At 38.5% G+C, this 21170-nt stretch overlaps 1 protein-coding gene across 10 annotated transcripts in view; it reads right to left on the bottom strand.

Moving 5' to 3' along the window:
* Positions 1 to 20607, bottom strand: part of TCERG1 (transcription elongation regulator 1) — a 61960-nt gene extending 41353 nt beyond the window's left edge. For 4 of the 10 annotated variants that reach the window (XR_007150526.1, XM_047850970.1, XM_047850979.1 and 1 more), the window contains exons 1-6: positions 20514 to 20607; positions 13761 to 13986; positions 11362 to 11514; positions 10004 to 10451; positions 5161 to 5403; positions 776 to 838 (exon numbers count right to left, since the gene is read on the bottom strand). Coding sequence is in view for 9 of the 10 variants with exons in the window: in XM_047850970.1 (XP_047706926.1) it covers positions 776 to 838; positions 5161 to 5403; positions 10004 to 10451; positions 11362 to 11514; positions 13761 to 13986; positions 20514 to 20572 (1192 nt within the window). In the remaining variant the exon portion in view is untranslated. The remainder of the gene's footprint in view (positions 1 to 775; positions 839 to 5160; positions 5404 to 10003; positions 10452 to 11361; positions 11515 to 13760; positions 13987 to 20513) is intronic. The other 6 variants (XM_047850998.1, XM_047851008.1, XM_047850989.1 and 3 more) reach the window with 3 other exon arrangements.
* Between the last annotated feature and the right edge of the window lie 563 nt (positions 20608 to 21170).

The following is a 21170-nucleotide window of genomic DNA, read 5'->3' as shown; positions in this document are numbered from 1 at the left end:
CTGAGCATATTTCCTGAAGCAAAATTATTTCCTAGTTCTAAGGTACCTAGAAGGGTACGAATAAAATTCTCAGTTTAAGTAAAAGACTGAGTTCATTATCAAATCTACTTCAACAGATAAGTGATTAAGTCCAATGTCCTTTTTAAGTGTTTTGTCAGTTTAGTCTTTTCCTTAAAAAAGGTCATTTCTTCTATTTTTTTAAAAGATAAGCCAAGGTTAATATTCTTTTACAATACAGCTAAACAAGCTGATATTACACAAATAATTAAGGATATATGAATCCAAATTGAACAAAAACTCTCAAAGCCTCTTCTAGGATTTAAGTTTCAGGCAGCTATCAATAACTTTACAATGTAAATTTATACTACACACACAAATATTCACACACATATACTCACTAGCATGCAAGCATAATCACATCACTTTACACATGGAAATGATTTTTTTATATTTAACTTAAAAACACAGATCAAAATAACAAAATTAAATGTTATGAGTATGAGAATGAAGTTGTTTACACTTATTACAAAAATTAAGATATAAAGTGATCTGACCTTATTTGCTTTTGTGAACCAAAGAAGCTAATACTACAGGCAATCGGGAAAATTAAGTGTTGGCCAAATATGACAACTGCATTTATACTGCTCATTAAAAAGAAAAATATAAAAAAATCCACTCACTTGGGCAAAAGTAAATAAATAAAAAGGATAAACAACAACATTCACTACCATGCCAACTTACAGACAAAACAAACTAAGATGGTTTTAAAAATTACCGGTCTTGGTGGTAGCGACTGTCTTTACATACGGGCAGCTGACTATTTGCATCATTGCTACACCTGTAAAATGGATAAGCAAGCATACGTTGGAAAGCTGCCATGGTATGTCGGCTACCACTGGGATTCAGGGAAATAATTGACCACTACAATTTAGGATGCTATTTCCAATGAAAAAGACCAAGAATGGAGTAAAATTTCTTTGTGTGTGACATTCTGTGGGAAGTAGTGCCAAATCTAAGGATAACTAATTCTAAATTATAGCATCAATTACCTTTTTATCAAACCAGCTCTGACAATATTTGAAGGAATCTCAAGAATTTAAATTCAATGAAGGAAGCCCCTTCATTATACAGATGTAACAAGTTCTCACGTGGGACATTCCCCCACAGGACATCAAACCCATGCTGCTGTTGCTTAGACACCAGTGAAAGGCAGATGCAGCATGACACTGACAAGACACTTTCTCTGTGCTGCTAAGTGGGAACTACATGCAGAAGCTGAGGCACGGAGCGTAACCATGCAGAAGTAGAACAAGAGTAAGATAGGACAAAGAGGGGTGCGAGAGAAAGGAAGACAGTAAGGTATGAGATGGATTCAAATATTCCACTGCAAATAACATTTTAAATAAATGGGCATAGATGAAGAGAAGGGTAGCATTCAGCTAATGACAAAATATCCATGTTTACTGCCTGCTCTGGGGAAGGTCACAGGCTTGAAACAATGTTGAAGCAGGCTAACTGTAAACATAAAGAGAGCCCCTTTAGTATCATTAATGACTACATGGGCTGATTGCTTCAGAAACCTCTATTATTTAAGCCAACTAAAGGAGTAGCACTTGTATTAAAGAATGGAAATTACGTACAGTTCTTAGAAGAATGAAGACTCATCATGATGCATTACAATGGTGATAAAAAGGGAATGAAAGGGAAAGCTGGAAAACTAAGACTGATTAATTGAAGAAATCCAAAATGAAGTGTGAATTTAAAAAATTTTTTAAAAGAAAAGGCCAAAGGCAGGAGGAAAGGGGGTTCAGGGATTGAATTATAATTTCTATTTGTTTTGGCTGAAAAAACTAAACCTAGTTTGGTACCAATAAAAATTCAAAATAATGTACTATTTGCCCCACTAAAGTACAGGAAAAGAAATTTCTCTTAACTTAGAGGTGAAAATTGAAATTAAACCCCTGGGTTTGTAAATAATGTACCTAAGTTCACGCACACACACACAAAAATACTGCCAATTTTCGAAAAATGTCTTTAATTTCTTAATTACTATTTTAAATAAAGAATATTAAAGCTAAACTTTCTATTAACTCTGAAATGAAAACAAAAGCACTGGATCATAAAAGCATGCTGAGTTAAGTTATATGTATAATTTTGTTTTCCCTGATGTTGTAAGAAAGCAATGGAAAAATTCATTTGGTTAAGGAAGTTACAGCACATATTAAGTTTAAATTAGTATAAATACTGCCATCTGCAGGACCACTGAAACTATTAAGCAAGCACTGGAAATTTAATTCTTAGACTATATGAACTTTATTCTCAAAAAATGTTCTCCAAAACCATCCCCCAAAAAGTAATTTTAACTATTCAACTTAAACAGAAGAAAACCAAATATATTCATATTTAGGCCTAACCACCATTGTTAAACATAAATTGGGCCAACACAAAACTCCTGTATTTGACTAACAACACATAAACCATATTGAAAGGTCATATTATGTTTCTTCTCATGCTAAAAACATAAGATAAACTTCACGTTTTCTTTGAGGGTGATTACATACAAAAGAGTCACAAAATTACCACATATCTAAATGTTTAACCTTCTATTTCAAGGGAACATCTGTTCAATTTTCCTGTAACTTTATCAAACTGTGTTCTACTAGGAAATTAGAATATTCCATCATTTAGCATTTTGAATAGTTCTGATGTCACTGACAGTAAGTTTCTTAAATTCCAAATTAAGATTTTATAGTCTTAGAAGACGTGCTAGAATTCTAATCCAATTTACTATCCCCAATTCCAAATCTTATTCCTGTACTTCACCTACAATTCTTCCACTCCTTTCCTTTATCTTGTTTGAGGATCCCTTCCTTAATCATTCTCAGTAGAGCCATACATTGCTATTACAGATAGAACTTAAAACTCCAAGATAAATTATATCTAAATCTTTCCTGTCACCTTACTGCCAAATTGATAAAAAGAAAAAAAATGATAGAAAAAGAGATCAATCCCATCATATATGAAAGATTTGGGAAGGAAAAAAAAACAAGTATTCCCTTTCTTTCTTTTTCACTAAAGGACCTTGGAGGACCGAATTAAAAGGCAATAGGAGAGGCACCTGGCTGGCTCTGTCAGTACAGCGTACGACTCTTGATCTTGGGGTGTGAGTTCAAACCTCACATTGGGTGTAGAGATTACTTAAAAATAAAAATAAAATCTTTAAAAAAAAAGGGAGAATGAGAAAATGAACATTAGTATCAAAGATGACTTACTATATAAACAATTATGATTACTTTCTAGAAGACATTAACTCTCTTTAAAGAATCTTTGGCAACCTGGACAAAATTTTACAGATTATCTAACTCAAGGTCTCTTCCAAATGACCTACAAAATGACATTAGTGGCTGCCATTAACTAAATGCCTGTTACTGCCAAACTTCATAGGTACCACCTCATCTGCTCAAATGGTCACCACCATCTGTTCTAAACTTTAAAGTGGGGGTAAGGGTCAGAGAAGACCATGACATCAAAATAGAGATATAAGTGAAGGGATTTTATTGTAACAAAATTCAACATTCTATAGAAATGAATTTTTGCTACTCTGACCTTTCACCCACTGGTCCTGTTGAGAAACATCAAAGCAAAACAAAGTCCTTTTAGTAAGCCTCTCAATTACTTCAGCAACATTACTATGCTACCTCTCAATCTCCTCTCTACAGAATTAACAACCCCATGCTCCTTGAGATCATTCAGAATCCAGTATCTGGTCTGAATACTATCCCTGACCAAGACTGTGAGAGGCTATGACCAATGTCAAACTATTCTCCATGTATCACTTAGTTTTCTACAAAAAGTATATCCAAAGGGTACCCAAAAGCTTGTCTTAAATTAAATTTAGAAAAAGGGTAATCCCTAGTATGAGGAAACTTTTTGGTTTCCCTCTTACTTTCTTTCAAGTGATATGAGTTTCTTAAAACATCACATATTGAGCATTATCTGACACTACATTAACAATGTGCAAAAGGTTTTCCTATAGGGAAAAAAAAACACCACTAATTCTTAGAATTTTGGTTTTTCTTTCTTGCTAAGGTATAAAATCTAAGTGACTGCCTCTTTTCCAAGCAGGCACAAGGAAAAAGACAATTAGAAAAGCAGTTATAATTAAAATATGTGCAAATCTAAGAAACGGATGTAGTACAACCCTCTTCTTACATAAAAACTAGTACAATAAAGTGGCAATAATAGTGGGAGGAATGTGAAAACGGGAGACAAGAGGCCTACATTCTATTCATCTTTGCCACAAACTTCACAGCAAAAACTGTGAACATGAGGTCTCTACGTCAAAAGCTTCCAGTTGTAATACTAGGAGAACAGACATGGATTAAGGGATAAACGTGTTTGTCAACAACAAATGCATCCAAATTAGGATGCCCAACACTGTCACTGTTTAATCCCTACAGGGAAAATTCTACTCCACAATCTCACTAGAATTGCTTAAATGTTTACACGGTACAGGTTATACTTCCCTTCACAACTGTTACAAGGGTTAAGTTCTGGCTTTGCTTTAGATCAATTTCTTATAGTTAGGTGACTAACACTTTCCTCCCAGTAAAACAGTTATTAAGAGCATGGTATTTGGGTCTGGAGCACCCAGCTCAAATCCCAACACCTTCACTCATTAGCTATGCGTCAAGGGCAAGTAATTCAGCCTGTCTATGTACCTACCTCCTAGGATAATTGCAAAAATTAAACTGAGTTATCACATGTAAAGTGCTTAGAACAGGGCACAGTATAGAAAATCACTTAGTATCAGCTATTAATAACTTGTAATTTCTCAACTTTACAGACTCAATCCTTTAAAAAAAATTGCATTTGAACATAGTTACAGGAAAAGATGATCATTTTTAATTCATTGAGGCCATTATCCAAAAATGAGTGTAGCTTCAAATGTGGCTCTAATTTTAAGACATGTAAACAACAACAAAAAAAGGACATTTACCAAAACTGAAGAGAAAATACTGCCGTTAGCCATGAATCTTTTAAAAACATTTCAAACAGGTGAGATTCAAGGCAAATTTCAAATGCAACAGACACATGAGAACAAACTAACTGACAATATGAAAACATAACTAGAAGGACTATTCTCATCCATTGATTTACCTGGAAGCGGAATTGGCATGCCAGGAAGGGGAACACGAAACGGAGGTACCATGACTGGTGGAAAAGCAGGTATTGCTGCTGCTGGCTGAGGTACTGAGTGAGGAACAGCAGGAGGTAACGTCTGGGGGTGCGGCTGGGGAACAGTTTGCACAGGTGTGGCTGTAGGAGCAGGAGTTGAAACACTAACTGTAGGCGTGGCAACTGAAACAGCAGAACTTGGGGTCTGATCTTGTGTTGTGGGTGCTGATAAAAGATAAAACAAAAATATGTATCATTCCTTCATAAACCATTTCACTATATTCATTCATCATTCACTCATTCAGTTAAGTATTTAAGAGCCCATTCCATGCACTGCAAGAAATTTGTAAAAAGGTCTCTGTCTTCAAGAAGCTTGAAGATAGTTAAATGAAATATAAAAATTAACTAAAATATAAAGTGAAATGCGATAAATGTATAGGAGTATAAATCAAGACGCAAAGACCATTTCTAACTGTGAGAGGGTACAGAAAAAATTATATAGTGTGATGATAGGCCTTGAGAGATTAGGATTTCAACAAGGACAATGACAGAGTGGAAGGAGAAAATAAGTAAGTGGTGGGAAAAGTGAGTAAAAAGCCAAGAGGAGGTAGCAAAAGGGAATTGTTTAAAAAATACAAGGCAAGCAGTCAACTAGTAAAACAAGAGGCATACCAAAAGAACCAGTGAGTTATGGCTGGAAAGCAGACCAGAGGCATAAAGGAGAAGGCTTTGACAGAAGGCTAAGGAGTCTGCACTTTACTGGGTAGGGAAAGGAAGAAATTATGTAAATGTAGAGAAACGACCTAGAAGAATGCACACCAACATGTATGTACTCATTACATCTGTGCATGCCTTTCACATTTTGCTACATATCCTTCATTAGTTTAATTTTTTTATAACAATGCATTCATGTGTTATTTGTGCGACTTCATGAATGTAAAAGGGGTGCAGGGGAGGCAAAATGAAGGTTTCTGTATGGAAGAGAATTAATCAGTGTTCATTTGATGAATTAACCTGGCAGATGAACAGGAAGGAAAGCAAGAACAGAGGTGGGAAAATCAATTTCAACCTATCTGGAATTGTCCAAACAAGGAAGAACAGAAGAGAAAAAGATATGCAGTGACTAATGACTGACTATGAACAAATGGAGTAAAAAACAAGTTGGGTTTCTCTACAGTTATTTCAAAATAAGAAGGTAAAAAAAAAAAAGAATAATAATAACAACTCAGGTTTCCAGTGTGAGAGACCAGGAGAATGTGAAATTTGGGATAATTTATTTCCAATATGTTCTTTTTAAGTATCAAAAATAAAACATTTCATCTTTAGTTATCACATTTAAAATCAAACTGTGACCAAAAAATAAAATATGTGTTTTATACTTCAGAAGTTACAGTACTCAAATATTATAAAACAGTTTTGTAATTTTATAACCCATTTAGTTCTAACACAAAACTCATTTTTGGTAATTCATTGGTAACAAATATTTCATGGGTTGTTTTGTTTTGTTTTGTTTTTGATGTAGAGAAAAATTTCAAACTACCTGTATTGGACTAAGAATGAATTTATCAAATCAAATAAAATAAAACAGTGCATTCCCAATCTGTATGCCAATTTTATCCTAAGGGAAAGCGCACTGTTTAATACAAGCCACCCAATACTCCAACTGACAAAATTTGTATCTTTTTTCAGCTCCTAATAATGAAAAACTCACTTAGGCTGGGAAGATGTGAGCAATTTCATACTTGTTAATGAGGGACTCACCTTGGCTAAATAGACAGCAGGGCCAAACAAGTATCTTCAGGGGCCCAGGAATGAATTGTTGGTCTAGCATAGACCTAGCCTTAGGGTACAGTATCATATTAATATAATTTTATAACAGTGTGAAAAATACAAATTACATGCAACATTTGCCCAGTCCCATAAATATACCACTTAGCATTTGTAATCTACTGTAATGGCTGAAAATATATCTAGTTATTCTTCCCAACTTCCCTGAGAAGCAGGATTTCATCAGCATTTTTCACAAACTTGCATCGGATAAAATGAGTTTATGCTCAACTGGGGCTAAAATATAAATTTCTTAATTTTTATTTTCATTTACCCACAGGTCTATACTGCAGTTCATACAGTTACATTTTTTTTTATGTTATGGTAATAATATTTAGATATAATTACTAGAGGTAATCTTACCAGAGGTAAGATAAAAAAATACTGTAGTCAGGAAAGAACAGGAGTTACAAAAGCATCAAATTTCAAGCAGAAAAGAACACCAATGGAGATGGCAAAAATTTATTCACTCAACCCATTCCTCCTGCTGACACAGGATTTTCTAAATTTGATAAGTGGCCATGAGTCATGAAAGGACAGAGATAAAGGCAATGAAAGAATTCAATGGGAAACTAGGAGAATGGTAGCTAGGACTTAATGCTCAGAAAAATTCCTACCAACTTCTTTTGCTAAAATAACTAGTAAAATGCTAGGCCTCAAAATATACTACTTATCCAGCCTCAGATCTTAATGAAAAAAGACAAGCGAGTGCAACAGATGGAGAAATACTAAGATTGTAGTAGGACAACACTTCAGGATACTGAACCAAGTGAAATAAAAACAGACGTCAGGAATACTCAGAAAGAACATCAAAATTAATGTTTAAAGGCAGTAGAAAGAACACCCTTTTGCTATTCTGTTCTTAGAATAAAGGCCTCCCAATCACTGAAGCGCAGTGCAAAAAAGGACAAAAAGGAGTTCTGAATAGAACAGCTCATAACAGCAAGACAACTATGGGCCTATATGGACAGACCATTCCAACACAGAAATGGAATATAGGACAGTTAAATTATTTCACCTCCAACCTTCCTTAAAACAAAGTACTACTATTTCTCCTTCCTAAGAAGAAAGGGAACAAAGCATAAACAACACAGAGCCTCCACATAGAACTGCAACGCTTTTATTAATCCCTTTCTGCCATTACCACAACAGGTACTCCATAAACACTGGCAGTTTCCTGCCTTACCACACAGGTTTTTAGAAGCACTAGCCTCTAAAATGGCAAAGCCCCTCAGTCAGCTGGCTATGGTCACCGTTACGCTTCTCTATCAGAATTCACCTTAGCTAAGAAAGAAAAGACTTTTATAAAGCATTATTTACATCTCCCTACTAAGTGCATTTTCCCCCAAGCTGTTAAAAAAATATCAAGTGCAGCCATTAAAAAACTGTCTCCAGGGGCGCCTGGGTGGCTCAGTCGGTTGAGCATCCAACTTCGGCTCAGGTCATGATCTCGCGGTTTGTGAGTTCGAACCCCGTGTCAGGCTCTGTGCTGACAGCTCAGAGCCTGGAGCCTGCTTCAGATTCTGTGTCTCCCTCTCTTTATGCTCCTCTCCTGCTCACATCCTGTCTCTCTCTCAAGAATAAATAAAGATCAAAAAAAAATTTTTTTTTTTAATTGTCTCCATATTAGGTATACCTTACTTCCTCAGTTACTTTTTCTATCAATCAAATGAGATAAAATTTGAATCTACTATGAATCTCTCTCATTTACAAATTTCTTTCAGGATAAAATACACTAATAATTCCCAAGTCCCTGAAGCTAGGGCACTTTTCTTATTCTCATCTATTATCGAGGTAGCAAGATAATCCGACTTCTAATCACCTATAGGGATAACTATGCATCTTCATACCAGTATCATAACAAATAATCATATCAATAAAATCATTATTTAAATATTTTGGACTTCAATCTCAGCCTATAAATTAAAAAGATACATAAAAATATATAAAACATATATATAAACAGAAATCTCCCAAAGCTAATAGTATACATATTAATGACAATTGTTTCAAACAAATTAATAAAATCTTCTCTCCCCATTCCTAAAATCTATTAATCCCTCTCATCTTTTTAGAAAAAGTCTAACCTTGAGGCCTCTGTGACATTATACCTGAAAATTCTCTTACCCTTCTGACTGCTTCTATCTCCACTCCTCATTCATCTGCCCGTATCCCATTCTAAAACCTACCTACCTCTAAATGAGATTACTGAAAAGTTCCTACCAACTTCCCCTTATTTCAATACTACCCCTCACCCAAAAAAAAGAACACCAGAAAAATCTTCCAGAACACTTATGCTAGACCCTGGAACCTGCTCACCTCACCCATTTGCCTGGTTCTTAAAACTCTCTGTTACCTGGTCTCACTCTTACTCAATCTCTTAACCAATATAACTCCCCCTCCCCACCTCAGAAGAGCTTCTTAACAATCCAATAAACTGCATTTATCCTCATCTCCTGACCTTTGTTTATGATGTTCCCCTTACCTGAAAGACCGGTCTTTACTTTCAAATCCACTCAAATCCTACTGCACATCCTTCACAATCAACCTCAATACCCACAGTCCACCCACTTACTTGTCTCTCCCTTTTCTTGAATTCCTGCATCTTCTATTTTCACCGTATAGCTGTGCACACTACTCTCTAATTGTTTCACATGCATTATTCTTGCCTCAATTAGAAAAACTGGAAGCCCTGTGAGACAGGAACCAAGACTTCTACTTATGTTACAAACCCCACAGCACCCAGCGTTATTACTTGGTCAAGATGGATAGCTACTCTGCACTTCCTAGTTTAGCTTTGTGAATTCCAACAGGACAAATAATTTCTTCTACTAATGGAAATTTCTGTTCTTTTTTAACCCAAAAGGCTTAATGTCAAAAATGTATTTTAAGTAACATGAAGGATAATACCTGAAACACTAGGATCATTTTGCAATGCAGTCCCTACCTGTCCATTTCTCTAACCCCTAAATGAAAACACATGCTGGCTGGTACTCACTTGATACTGTCTGCGAAACCGAAGAGGCAGTTGTTGTGGTAGAAGTGGTAGAGGATGGGGTGGATGATGATGTTGAAGTGGACACTGCAGGTGCTGGGCTACTGGTTGTAGGGGTGGAAGCTCCTACTGCTTGTGCTTGTACTTGCGCCTGCACCTGTGCCTGCGCCTGCGCCTGAGCCTGTGCTTGTGCCTGCGCCTGCGCCTGGGCCTGGGCCTGGGCCTGAGCCTGGGCCTGGGCCTGGGCCTGCGCCTGCGCTTGAGCTTGTGCTTGTGCCTGCGCCTGAGCCTGCGCTTGAGCCTGGGCCTGTGCCTGGGCCTGCGCCTGGGCTTGGGCCTGAACCTGAGCCTGGGCTGCAAGCATAGGTGTCAGTTCTGACTGCTGAATAACCTTAACTCCATCTGGTTTGGTCCATGCAGATTCACGTGTCCGAGCATTATAATAATAAACCTGCAGAGGAAGCAAAATCATTGGTATCCCAGAATCTGTCAACTATCATTAAAAAACACTAATGCAACTATACCTTCTCTAAAGAAGTATTAAAAAAAAAAAAAAAAAAAAAAAAACAACTTAGAGAAGAGGGAAAAAAAACTTAGAGAAGAGAAACTGGCTGTTGAAACCATAGGTAATAATAGGTATGAAACTAAGTAATTTTCCCCTTCTCCACCTTCCCCTAATTTTCTATAATGAGCACACTATATTTTTAACACAAAAAGGAAAATCGAGGTTCTATTTTATGCGGAAAGTTAAAAGCAGGCCTTAGAATGCTCTCTTCAGAAAGCCCTGCTTGCAAAGCTGGCGTGTGACTGGCATTTGGAAACCTGAATTTTAAGAGGGTTCCCATCATTCCCTGAAAACCCCCAACCACCTTGGCTCAGGTGAGCTTCCTTGGTAGACAACACTTCACACGTGTTGTAACCATTCCATGCTGGAGGAATTAAACATGTCCTATGTAATTCCACTGACAGGATTCTTAGAAGCTTGTGCTTGGTCTCCTCCAGTCTTTGCCCCATGTACCTTTTTTCCTTTGCTGGTTTAGCTTTGGATCCTTTCACTGTAATTAGTGTTAGCTGTGAGTACTCTTATATGCTGAGTTCCAGAAGTCCTCCTGGCAAACACTAAACCTCAGAGTTACTTTGGGGACTCAGAATCACAGATAAACATATACAAGCACTCCAGACAACCTTATGTCTGTGCAGAAGTCTAATCCAGTGAGCCTTTCTTGAGTTCTACCCTATCCAATGCTTATCTGAGACTCATTTTAATTGCCAAGGATACTGTCGTTGATCTCCACCTGCCAGAACTCTTAACTTTTACTCCTGTCACCAAGATCACAACCTAAATATACTTTATAATTTACCTTCCCATCTGGAGTTTTATTTTCAACCCATATCTCCTCAGTAGGAGGCAGTGCTGGAGTACCAGGAGCAGTCACAGGAGGCATTCCTGGTGGAAACATCATACCCGGAGGAGGAGGCATGGTTCCCATGGGTGGAGGCATAAAAGGTGGTCTCTGTTAATTAACAACAATAATAATGGTCATTTGTACTTCTCTTTTTTACCTTCAAATTAGTAAATTCTACCCAAGCATCAAGTACTATAAGAGAAACTAGTTTCACTCTAGTAGTAAAAACTAGTCCATGCAAATATATTCATCAAGGTTATAGAAGTTACTCTTTAACAAAGATGACTACTAAACACACTAGAAGGAAATATATGAAAATACTAACAGGGTGAATAGCATTATGGGTGAATCTTACTTTATTCTTTACACTTTAACTGCATATTTCATACAGTGGGCACTGGCTACTTTTCAAAAGGAAAAAAATGAGTCATAGATCTTGTTTAACACTAGGCACACCAATGCCTCCATAGGTCACCTATCGCAGGAACCAACCATAACAGAAACATTATTTTATTTATAAATAATTTTCTAAGAAAAGAAAAATCGGCTCTACCTAACCCTTTTATTCTCTTTTCCCGTAAGAAGCAACTATAAGCTAGGAAAATATTCGTCATTTTCTATTTTTTGAAGCAATACTAATAATGTAGCTCAAACACATAAACATCAGTAACTTTAAAAGACACAATCAAATAGTTACCCATTTTACTTTTAGTGGAAAATAAGAATTTAAATGACATAACATTATAATTAAAAAAAATCCTGGAGCCATTACTGATCCAATCCTATCTCTGATAATTCCTTCACTGTCATTCTTCAATGACTGCTGACACAAGACCCTCAACCAAACAATTTAACTGAAACTGCTATATCTTAGCAGAAAAGTGGCCTGACATTTAAAAACAGATTCTGAAAAGGAACTAAAAAGATTTCCTCTATAATTTATGAGTAACATTAAAATTCAATTATTCAAAGCATCTTATTCTGTGTCATGCAATGGACACTATAATAATGTGAAAATGCATTTCCTTTTCCTAAAAATGTCTTCTTTTCCATACTCCAGGTTTTTCTGGATTCAGTTTCATGTGTTTCCAGCATCAGCACACAGACCCATGTTCTCTGAAATAACCACCCCAAATAGGTCTCATGCACCGTTAGCTGGAAATCATTTGGATTTAAAGTAAAACCACACAATTATCCACGGAGAACAACAAAAGCTTCACAACATTAGAAAGCATCGCATTACAACATCTGATTTATTTCCATTAGAGGGTTACATCAGTCCATTACATTTTACAATATTCTACAAGTAGATTTAACTCTTGAAAGCACAAATAAGAAAAAATCCACCCATAACAAGTTATACCACAGTCAGTAGGTCAAAAAGTGATTTCTTCTAATCTTCAAGGAAATATAAAAGCATTTAACATTTTGTTTAAGGGTGGGGGTAGGAACTATTCATTACTTGGAAGGCAATACAATTATTAAGCAAAATATTAAAATTTTGTGTCTCTTCCATAAATATAACCCTATCTACACTGAGTTAACATCGTTTAAATGCTACATCATTACCCTTTTCTATTTTTAGTAAGTTCATTCTTGATTATCCAAGCAAATGGAGGGCAGATGACAGCACTGTATTTATTTGGTTTCAGGGGTGTGCAGACTGGATAAAGTAAGAAAACAAAGATATATACTCAAACAAAAAGAATACATTCTCAAAAGTAGACATTTGAGACTTGATACCTTCAGGACATCATTTCAGACAGATAACTGAGTCTACATAAACTAGAGTAGAATATTATGCTTCAGGTTAAAATACCAGAAAAGTTTTTATTTAAGGAAATCCCACAATAATTCTATTTCTAAAATTGTAAGATAACCCTACTTTTCCCCCAGGGAGACAAAATCTAAATTCTATCCTAGGCATCATTTTCCTGGGAGAACTGCTCAGAAATACAAGTACTTCATAATATTTAAATACTTACTGGCAACATTTATCATTGAAAACATATTACCCCCCACTCTATGCATTAATATTTCAAACTTCGTTTCCCATAAAGACAGATTACTAGAGACAATTCTCAAGATATAAGGCAGGTAAGAACTACCCTACTAATTCCTAGTTTTGTATGTATGTTTTTCTATGGTTTTTCACCATCTAATAAATTCCCGTTCAGAATTTCTATACTAATTATGTTGTTACTACTGCTTTTGGAGCAACACATTTACATATGGATGTTCTCTTTAGCTCCCATTTTCCTATAAATGAAACTAAGAACAAGTTTTTAAGCAAAACTCATACACAATATCAATACTGACATTGACAAACAAATGACAACTTCTACATTCTTTACCTGGAGGTGTGGAGGGCCCATTGGTGGAGGAATCCCTCCTGGAGGAGGCATTGGCGGCATATTGGGATCAAAAGGAGGACGTCCAAAGGGGGGCCGAGGTGGTGGTGGAGGGCCTCGCATCATACCAAAAGGGGGAGGAGGTCGCATGAGAGGTGGTGGGCCTCGCATCACTGCATTTGGTGGGGGAGCCGGGCCTCGGAACCTCAAGGCCTGCTGTTGAGCCATCCTATGTGGGAAAGCAATGTATAAATTTTTCCTTCTCAAACATATAAAATATAGCTATTCATCTCTAATTAAAATCAAACTTAAGAGGCCCTAAGATCAAGTGGAGCTGGAAAGTCATCATTTCACAACCATCGTGGTAAAAAGTGCATCAGTAAGAATGATCAGTGGTCACCAAATCCAGGAGGAAATCTGGATAAGGATGATATCTGATGGTCTTAAAATGTCTCCCCACATGCTATGTTCAGTTGCAGGCAGGATGAAGAAACATCAACTACATATTAGGGAAACTGGGCAACACCCTGACCAAGTGATCAAAATTATTATCACCTAAAAAGAATAAATGGGGGCGCACCTGGCTGGCTCAGTCAGTTGAGCTTTGGACTCTGGATTTTGGCTCAGGTCATGATCTCAAGGTAGTGAGATGGAGCCCCACGTCCACCTCCTCGCAGGATGTGGAGCCTACAGATTCTCTCTTCCTCTCCCTCTGCCCTCCCGGCTCATGCGAGCACGCTCTTGCTCTCTCGCTGTCTCTCTCTCATAAATAAATAGATAGGTAAATGGACAAATGGACACCAAGTGACTGAGAGGGATACACAATCACCTATTCCGAGCACCTCAATCTAATAATGAGGAAATATTACACAAATGTAAAATGAGGAATGTTCCATTACAAAGGGAGAATGAGGGCTGTATTCTTCACAAATGTCAATGTTATACATAAAAGACAAAGGAAGGCTGTGGAAATGTCGTAGATTTTAAATGACGCTAAAGAGATGACAACACAATACTAACTCTAGACTGGATTCGGTACTAGAGAGAAGACTTGCTAATAGGATATAGTGAAGTAATGGGCAACGGTGGGATATGGAGAGTAAGTACTGTTATATGTGTAAATTTATGAAGTTGATAACTTATCATTAGAGAGGAGAGTATGTCCATTCTTAGAAAACAGACACTTAACTATATCTTACCCTCAAATGGTTCAGAGTAAAAGAGAACATGCATACGTGCAAATAATAAGGCAGAGAGGTAAAATATTAACCCTAAGTGTATTAACTTCATTTTTGCAACTTTTGGAAATTACTTCCAAGTACAAAGTTTTTACAGGGGGTGGGGGGTAGCAGCTTAAGAGATCATGAATATTCTTTAACTAAAGGACAAACCCTTCGCTACACTGAACCCCATCCCATCCTTCAACCTCTAGATCATCACCCTGGTTTATTTTTCCCATGGCATTTAAACAGATAGGAAGTATCACATAAATGGTATTACCTATCTCCTCTCACAAGTGCTTTTTTTAAAAAACAAAATTTTAAAAAATATTTTATGCTACCATGTATCAGGCAGCGCTCTAAGCTCTTTTTAAGTCATTTAACCATCTTTTTTTTTAAATTTTTTTTTTTAACGTTTATTGATTTTTGAGACAGAGAGAGACACAGAGCATGAACGGGGGAGGGTCAGAGAGAGGGAGACACAGAATCTGAAACAGGCTCCAGGCTCTGAGCTGTCAGCACAGAGCCCGACGCAGGGCTCGAACTCACGGACTGCGAGATCATGACCTGAGCCCAAGACGGACGCTTAACCAACTGAGCCACGCAGGTGCCCCTCATTTAACCATCTTAACGCCATGAGATGGATGCTACAGGTGACCCTTGAACAAAACAGGTTTGAGCTGCACGGGCCCACTTACAGGCAAATTTTTTTCAATAAATTCAGTACAGTACTAAATTATGTTCTCTTCCTTGTGATTTAACATTTTTTCTCTAGCTTATTTTATTGTCAGAATACAGTATATAATGCATTTAACATACAAAATACATGTTAATCAATTGCTTATGTTATGGGTAAGGGGTCCCAGACAAGAGTAAGCTATTAATAGTTAAGTCTTGGGGAAGTCAAAAGCTATATTTCAATTCTCAAATTGTGGGGGGTGGGACAGCATCCCTAACCTCCACATTGTTCAAGGGTCAACTGCATTATCAACTTCATTTTAAAGATGAGGACACTAAGGCACAGAGAAGTATCACTTGCCCAAGACCTCACAGCTGGTTCAGCAGTAAAACCAGGATTTGAACACAGGCAAACAGTTCTTAAACACTACACCATGCTGTTTATGTAAGCCTCTCTAGAGCAGGAATTCTGTCTTGCTCTCCTGTATATTCCCAGCACATAGTAGGTCTCAATATTCGTTGAATAAGCCAATATTTAGGCACTATTGTACCTAAGTTACCTTACAAGTAGGGTATACACATTATAAATTTATTTTTAATATAATTTCCTTATTCTTCTCAAAAGCTACTATAACTCTCTTTATATATGAAATTTACATTTTTGTGCCCATGAGATTAATAGTTACATTCCTTATGCATATCTGAAAATAATCATTTTCATACTCTCTTCTCACCAGGCTCTTCCAACTTTCCTACATCCTTCAACCCTCTGCTTAAGATTATCCTTTGAACTTTCTCTAAATTTTCCACACTGTAGTTCAATTCTGTCACAAAAAAATCTTAAGAACCAGTATGACTTCCATGAGAACACTAGGATTGTAAACACATCCAAGAGCTACTATTCCAAGAGTATTTAACCAAATTTGCAAATTATCCTGCACTCGGGATTGCAAAGTATGAGGTAATAATGGTGACGGCAAAAAGAAGTAAGGATGGGATCAAAATAATCAGTCTTCATATTATACACACTCCCTAAAGACAGACAGGAAAGTCTTAACCCCTGGGCAGAAAAAAAGTGAACCACCAAGGAAAGATACTGTGTTTCAGTCTCAAGTTAATAATGTACCTTAATCTTCTGATTTCCTTTGAATCTGCCTCTCCCTTTTCAGAAAAATTTACAGTAATTCTTTCTTTAGATTTTCACTTCCTAGTTACAGGCTGAAGTTAAGCGGTGAGGCTTTTGAGTCACAAAAAAGTCAAATCAGGACTCTGCCTTTTGTTGTTAGGCTAGTTACATAATTTCTGAGCCTGAGTATACTCAGTATTAGTATACTAATGTAAACTAGCAGGGGCAGAGAAATAAGACCTATCTCCTATCTCACTGTGCAGTGAGATAATCCCTGTGAAGCATTTAGGATAGCATATGCTACCCAGTAAATTATCATTACCTAGCACAGTGCTCAACTTCAAAAAGCAAGGTCAATTTGACTAGACAGCTTAACTTTCAAGTCTGCCACTAAAAATGGTGACAAAATTCACAGAATTTCCTCCATCAACAGCCTAAAGGTGCCACCTTCTGATGTCAGATATGTATAGCACATGTGTTGAGCTCTCTGTACACGCAGTTGCACCCCAACAACCTCACCAGAAACTTCAAGCTGGAGTAAATGAACTAATAAAGTACTTGGAAGAGCACCTAACACTTAAGCCCCCTGTAAGCAGGAGCTATTATTACTGTGGCCATAACATTAGTGTAACAGTAGTAAGTGTTAAATGGTATTAATGTGAGAAAGCTAGCTATACTGTAGTGTTAGCTACATTACTATAATTACTATTATTAGAATCTATATAACCTGACCTCTACCGACCTATTTTTTGATCAAATACTTTAAATAAAAGTTCATTACCTTGAAGCCTGTGCACTTGTTCCCTCGGCCTGGCATGCTTCACCCCAGATGTCTACCTAACTGGCTCCTTCTCATTCGGCCTCACTTCAGATGTTACCTCAAACTCTTTTCTCACCCCAAACCCAGTCCCTCTCTGGCTCGTAACCCAATTTGCGTTTTCAATTATGATACATGTTACTAAGAAATCTTTCACTTGTTTACTTCTGGGTTCTCTCCACCCGCTAGTATATAAGATCCTCTTTGGCATACTGCTGCATCCCAGGGCCCAGGACGGTAACTGTTCAAGCATTACTCTTGCAATGGTCATGTAAACTGGGTACTTCCTATATACCAAGCACGGTTACATGGACGGTGTTTGTACTAATTCTGGTAGTCCTCACAATCCTCATAAACTTACCAGTTAGGTAAGTTTGGCACCATTTTTACAAAGGAAACTATGGCACAGAAAAATACCTTGTTTAAGGCAGCTGGCTAGTGGTAGCACCAGTGTATTCTTATTCCCATTTTACAGTTGAGGAAATCGAGACTCCCAAGTACCTTGTCATCAGACAAAGTATTAACAGGTAAACAAAGGCCTTGGATAAAAGATCTAGACAAATACGACTCTACAAAAGCGCTGTTAATGGTCTTCAACCATTAAGGGACGGGTGGCATTTGGACCTCTAAATAAATTTTTGTCTACTGTAGGTTATTTGCATCCCTACCACTTCTAACCTTTTTGGAAAACAGAAGGCTCCTTACAAGAATAGAAGACTCTTTTTTTTTTTTTTTTTTTTACAAGAACAAATGTATCTCCCTAGGATATACAATCTCCCCAGTGGTGAAGACAATGCTGCAAATACTTTAATAGGAAGGACAAAAATAGAGAGATGCTACATCATGATATATGGGAGTCAAATTATGTGGTAAAACTGTGAGGAGACCTAGACCCTACCAATTACTCAGTGACCTTGAATAAGTCTCTTCACACTTGGGAGGTTGATCTCATTTGATATGAGGTTAGTTCAGTTTAGAAATTTTGATCAATCTTAATTAGCATGGAAGCTCCTTGAGGTCAAAAGTTTTTGGTCTGGTTCAAGGCTCCCCTGCCAGCAGGTACCTAGGTCAGTGACTGTCACAAAGCACACACTGAATGTAGGTCCATAAGTAAACCATCTGTAATCTCCTATATTCTTTTATTTACCATATATCCATCCAACACCTCCCTTGCCAGGCACTATGGCAGACACAACATGATACACATTAAGAATACAAATACAAAAATAAGCCTCAATTTGTACCATCAAAGAAGCCACATAAACAGGTAATTTCTCTTACAGTATGAGAAATGCTATAATCAGTTATTTTATATAAGTAAAAGTTTTTACAATATGCTCTGGAAGCAATTTCCAACCCAGGAGGCTAAGATCTAAAATATTTGCAAGAGAACACCTAATTTAGAACCCTATTCAAATCACTTTTACAACAATGTCTAGACTACTAGTAACAAAGTCTAAAAGGCTACTCTGTAAAGTACTAAAATGCAAAGTAATGTTCCCAATAACGAGGTAAGTAACTATACCCTTGGGATCACAATCAGTAATAAACTTTCCATCACTAATACTGAACCACCCTGACAATGCACTTTGATCACTCATTACTAACGTACATATGGGGTTTAAAGGATATGAAATTCGCCCCTGAAAGAAAACAAGATTTTACTCCTGTCAAGTAAGGATTTCTCTGTGTGACAATTCAGAATTGAGAAGACAATTTTTTCCTGAACACTTGAGCAACAATACCCATTTCTTTCTACAATTTCATCTTGAGCTCCAGACAATACTAAAGAGTCCTCATAACCTACACTGCTCTTTTTCATTTTCAAATGCTGACAATGGCACAATTCAGAATGAGAGCTGAACATCTGAAATGACATTTTCCCTTATCCAGAAAAAAAAAAAGTACCAAACATATATAAAGCTCAGTATCTCTTTTCCTCAAAAACCACTGAAACTAAAGAATTTTACTTTATCAAGACACTTTTACTGTACCAGATCTTAATTACAAATCCCATAGGCACTAAGATACCAACGGAAGAAAGGTCACTGCACTCTCTAGGGCAATGGCGTAAGCACGAGAATGGAACAGCGATCCAGATTGCTGGCTCTGGAGCCTGACTGCCTGGGTTCAAGCCACTTCCTGGAGCCCCAATTCCATCAATGCGACCTTGTCCTACTTCCTCGACCTCTACGAGGTTCAGTTTCCTCACCTGTACGATGGGCCAGTAACTTAACTGAAGAGGGCTCTGGTCTGTGGCCTGCAAAAATGACAATAGCCAACTACCCCAAAGGCACACAGAAACACGTACCAAACGGCTGTCGCCTATGGCTGTTATTCACAAATGCGGCATGAGGCATAAACGGATGAGAGAGAAAGGAAGAAAACACACAGGAAGTTCAGAAAAAGAAGCGATGAGGCGAAGAAGGAACAGGACAGACGTGGGGACCCCCGAGGGCCGCGGAGGGCGTGGGGAAGGCTGAGCCAGAAGTGGCGAGGGATCCCGAGGAGTTAAGTGCGAGTGGAAGGGGTCGATGGGGGAAAGCCCGGCCCTCGGCGGAGCTGAGCCGGGAGGAAGGTTGAGGTGGGCCGAGGCGGAGGCGGCACGAGGCTGAGGCGGGGCCCCAAGGCGGGAACGCCGGACCCGGCCCGCAGGCCGCAGGCCGCGAGGGGCGCTGGGGCCCAGGGAAAACCGCAGGGCGCGCCCGGAGAGGGCACAGGAGGCCGCGGCCCAGCCCCGGCTCGGCTCTCTCATTCAAGCCACCTTCCCCTTCCCCCTTCGCCAACCCCATGCGGTCCTGGCCCCGAGCCGCTGCGGCTCCTCCGTCCACCCGCCGACCGCGGATCTCCGCGCGGCAGGCCTAGCCCCTGGGGCCCCACTGTGCTGAAATGTAAGGGAGGACAGAGCCCCTTACCTGAGCTCCCCCGGGTTGAATCGCTCACCGTCCCCCCCGTCCCCGCCACGCTCCGCCATTACAGAGGGCCGCGTTCATCCACCCGCCGACTGAGCGTCCCCGATTGGCCGGTCGGATCGTCAATCCCGTGCGAGGGCGGGGGAGATCGCAGAGATCAATGAAATGATTGGTGAAGCTTTCCATCAATCTTCAGGCTGAGAGAGGTATCTGCCTTGCGATTGGCGAAATGGCCCGCCGACTTTGAAAGCGGTATCCAGACAGCCAGGTGATTGGTTACTCGGAGGCTTTATGGGAAATGAGACTAGAGCAACGAGAAGCCGCCGGCGCCCTCTCGCGGTAAGCAAAATTAGGTCCTCCCACGTACTGCCGGGCCTGCGGTAGCCACGTGTCTGCCGGCTTCCAGGAAAGCCAATTGTGGAGCCATGTTGGCCGCTTATGGGTAATAGTGGCTCAGGCAGAGACCCTGTCCATTGCGAGAGCCAATCAAAAATCGACCTGAATTGGACCTAAGCCAATCACAGAGTTGCTGTGGAAATCAGCTATTTCCCAGCTTTTCAGAATCGCGTGTTAAGCGACCACCCGTTGATAGCCACGTTATTAATAAAAGATTACTAACTACCAAAGTGTCTCCTAAAGTGTATCGTCATCTGATGAGTG

Source organism: Prionailurus viverrinus, chromosome A1 (genome assembly GCF_022837055.1).
Source record: "Prionailurus viverrinus isolate Anna chromosome A1, UM_Priviv_1.0, whole genome shotgun sequence".
In the NCBI taxonomy this organism is placed as follows: domain Eukaryota; kingdom Metazoa; phylum Chordata; class Mammalia; order Carnivora; family Felidae; genus Prionailurus; species Prionailurus viverrinus.
Note: the sequence above shows the minus strand (reverse complement) of the source record. Positions and strands in the feature narration are given on the sequence as shown.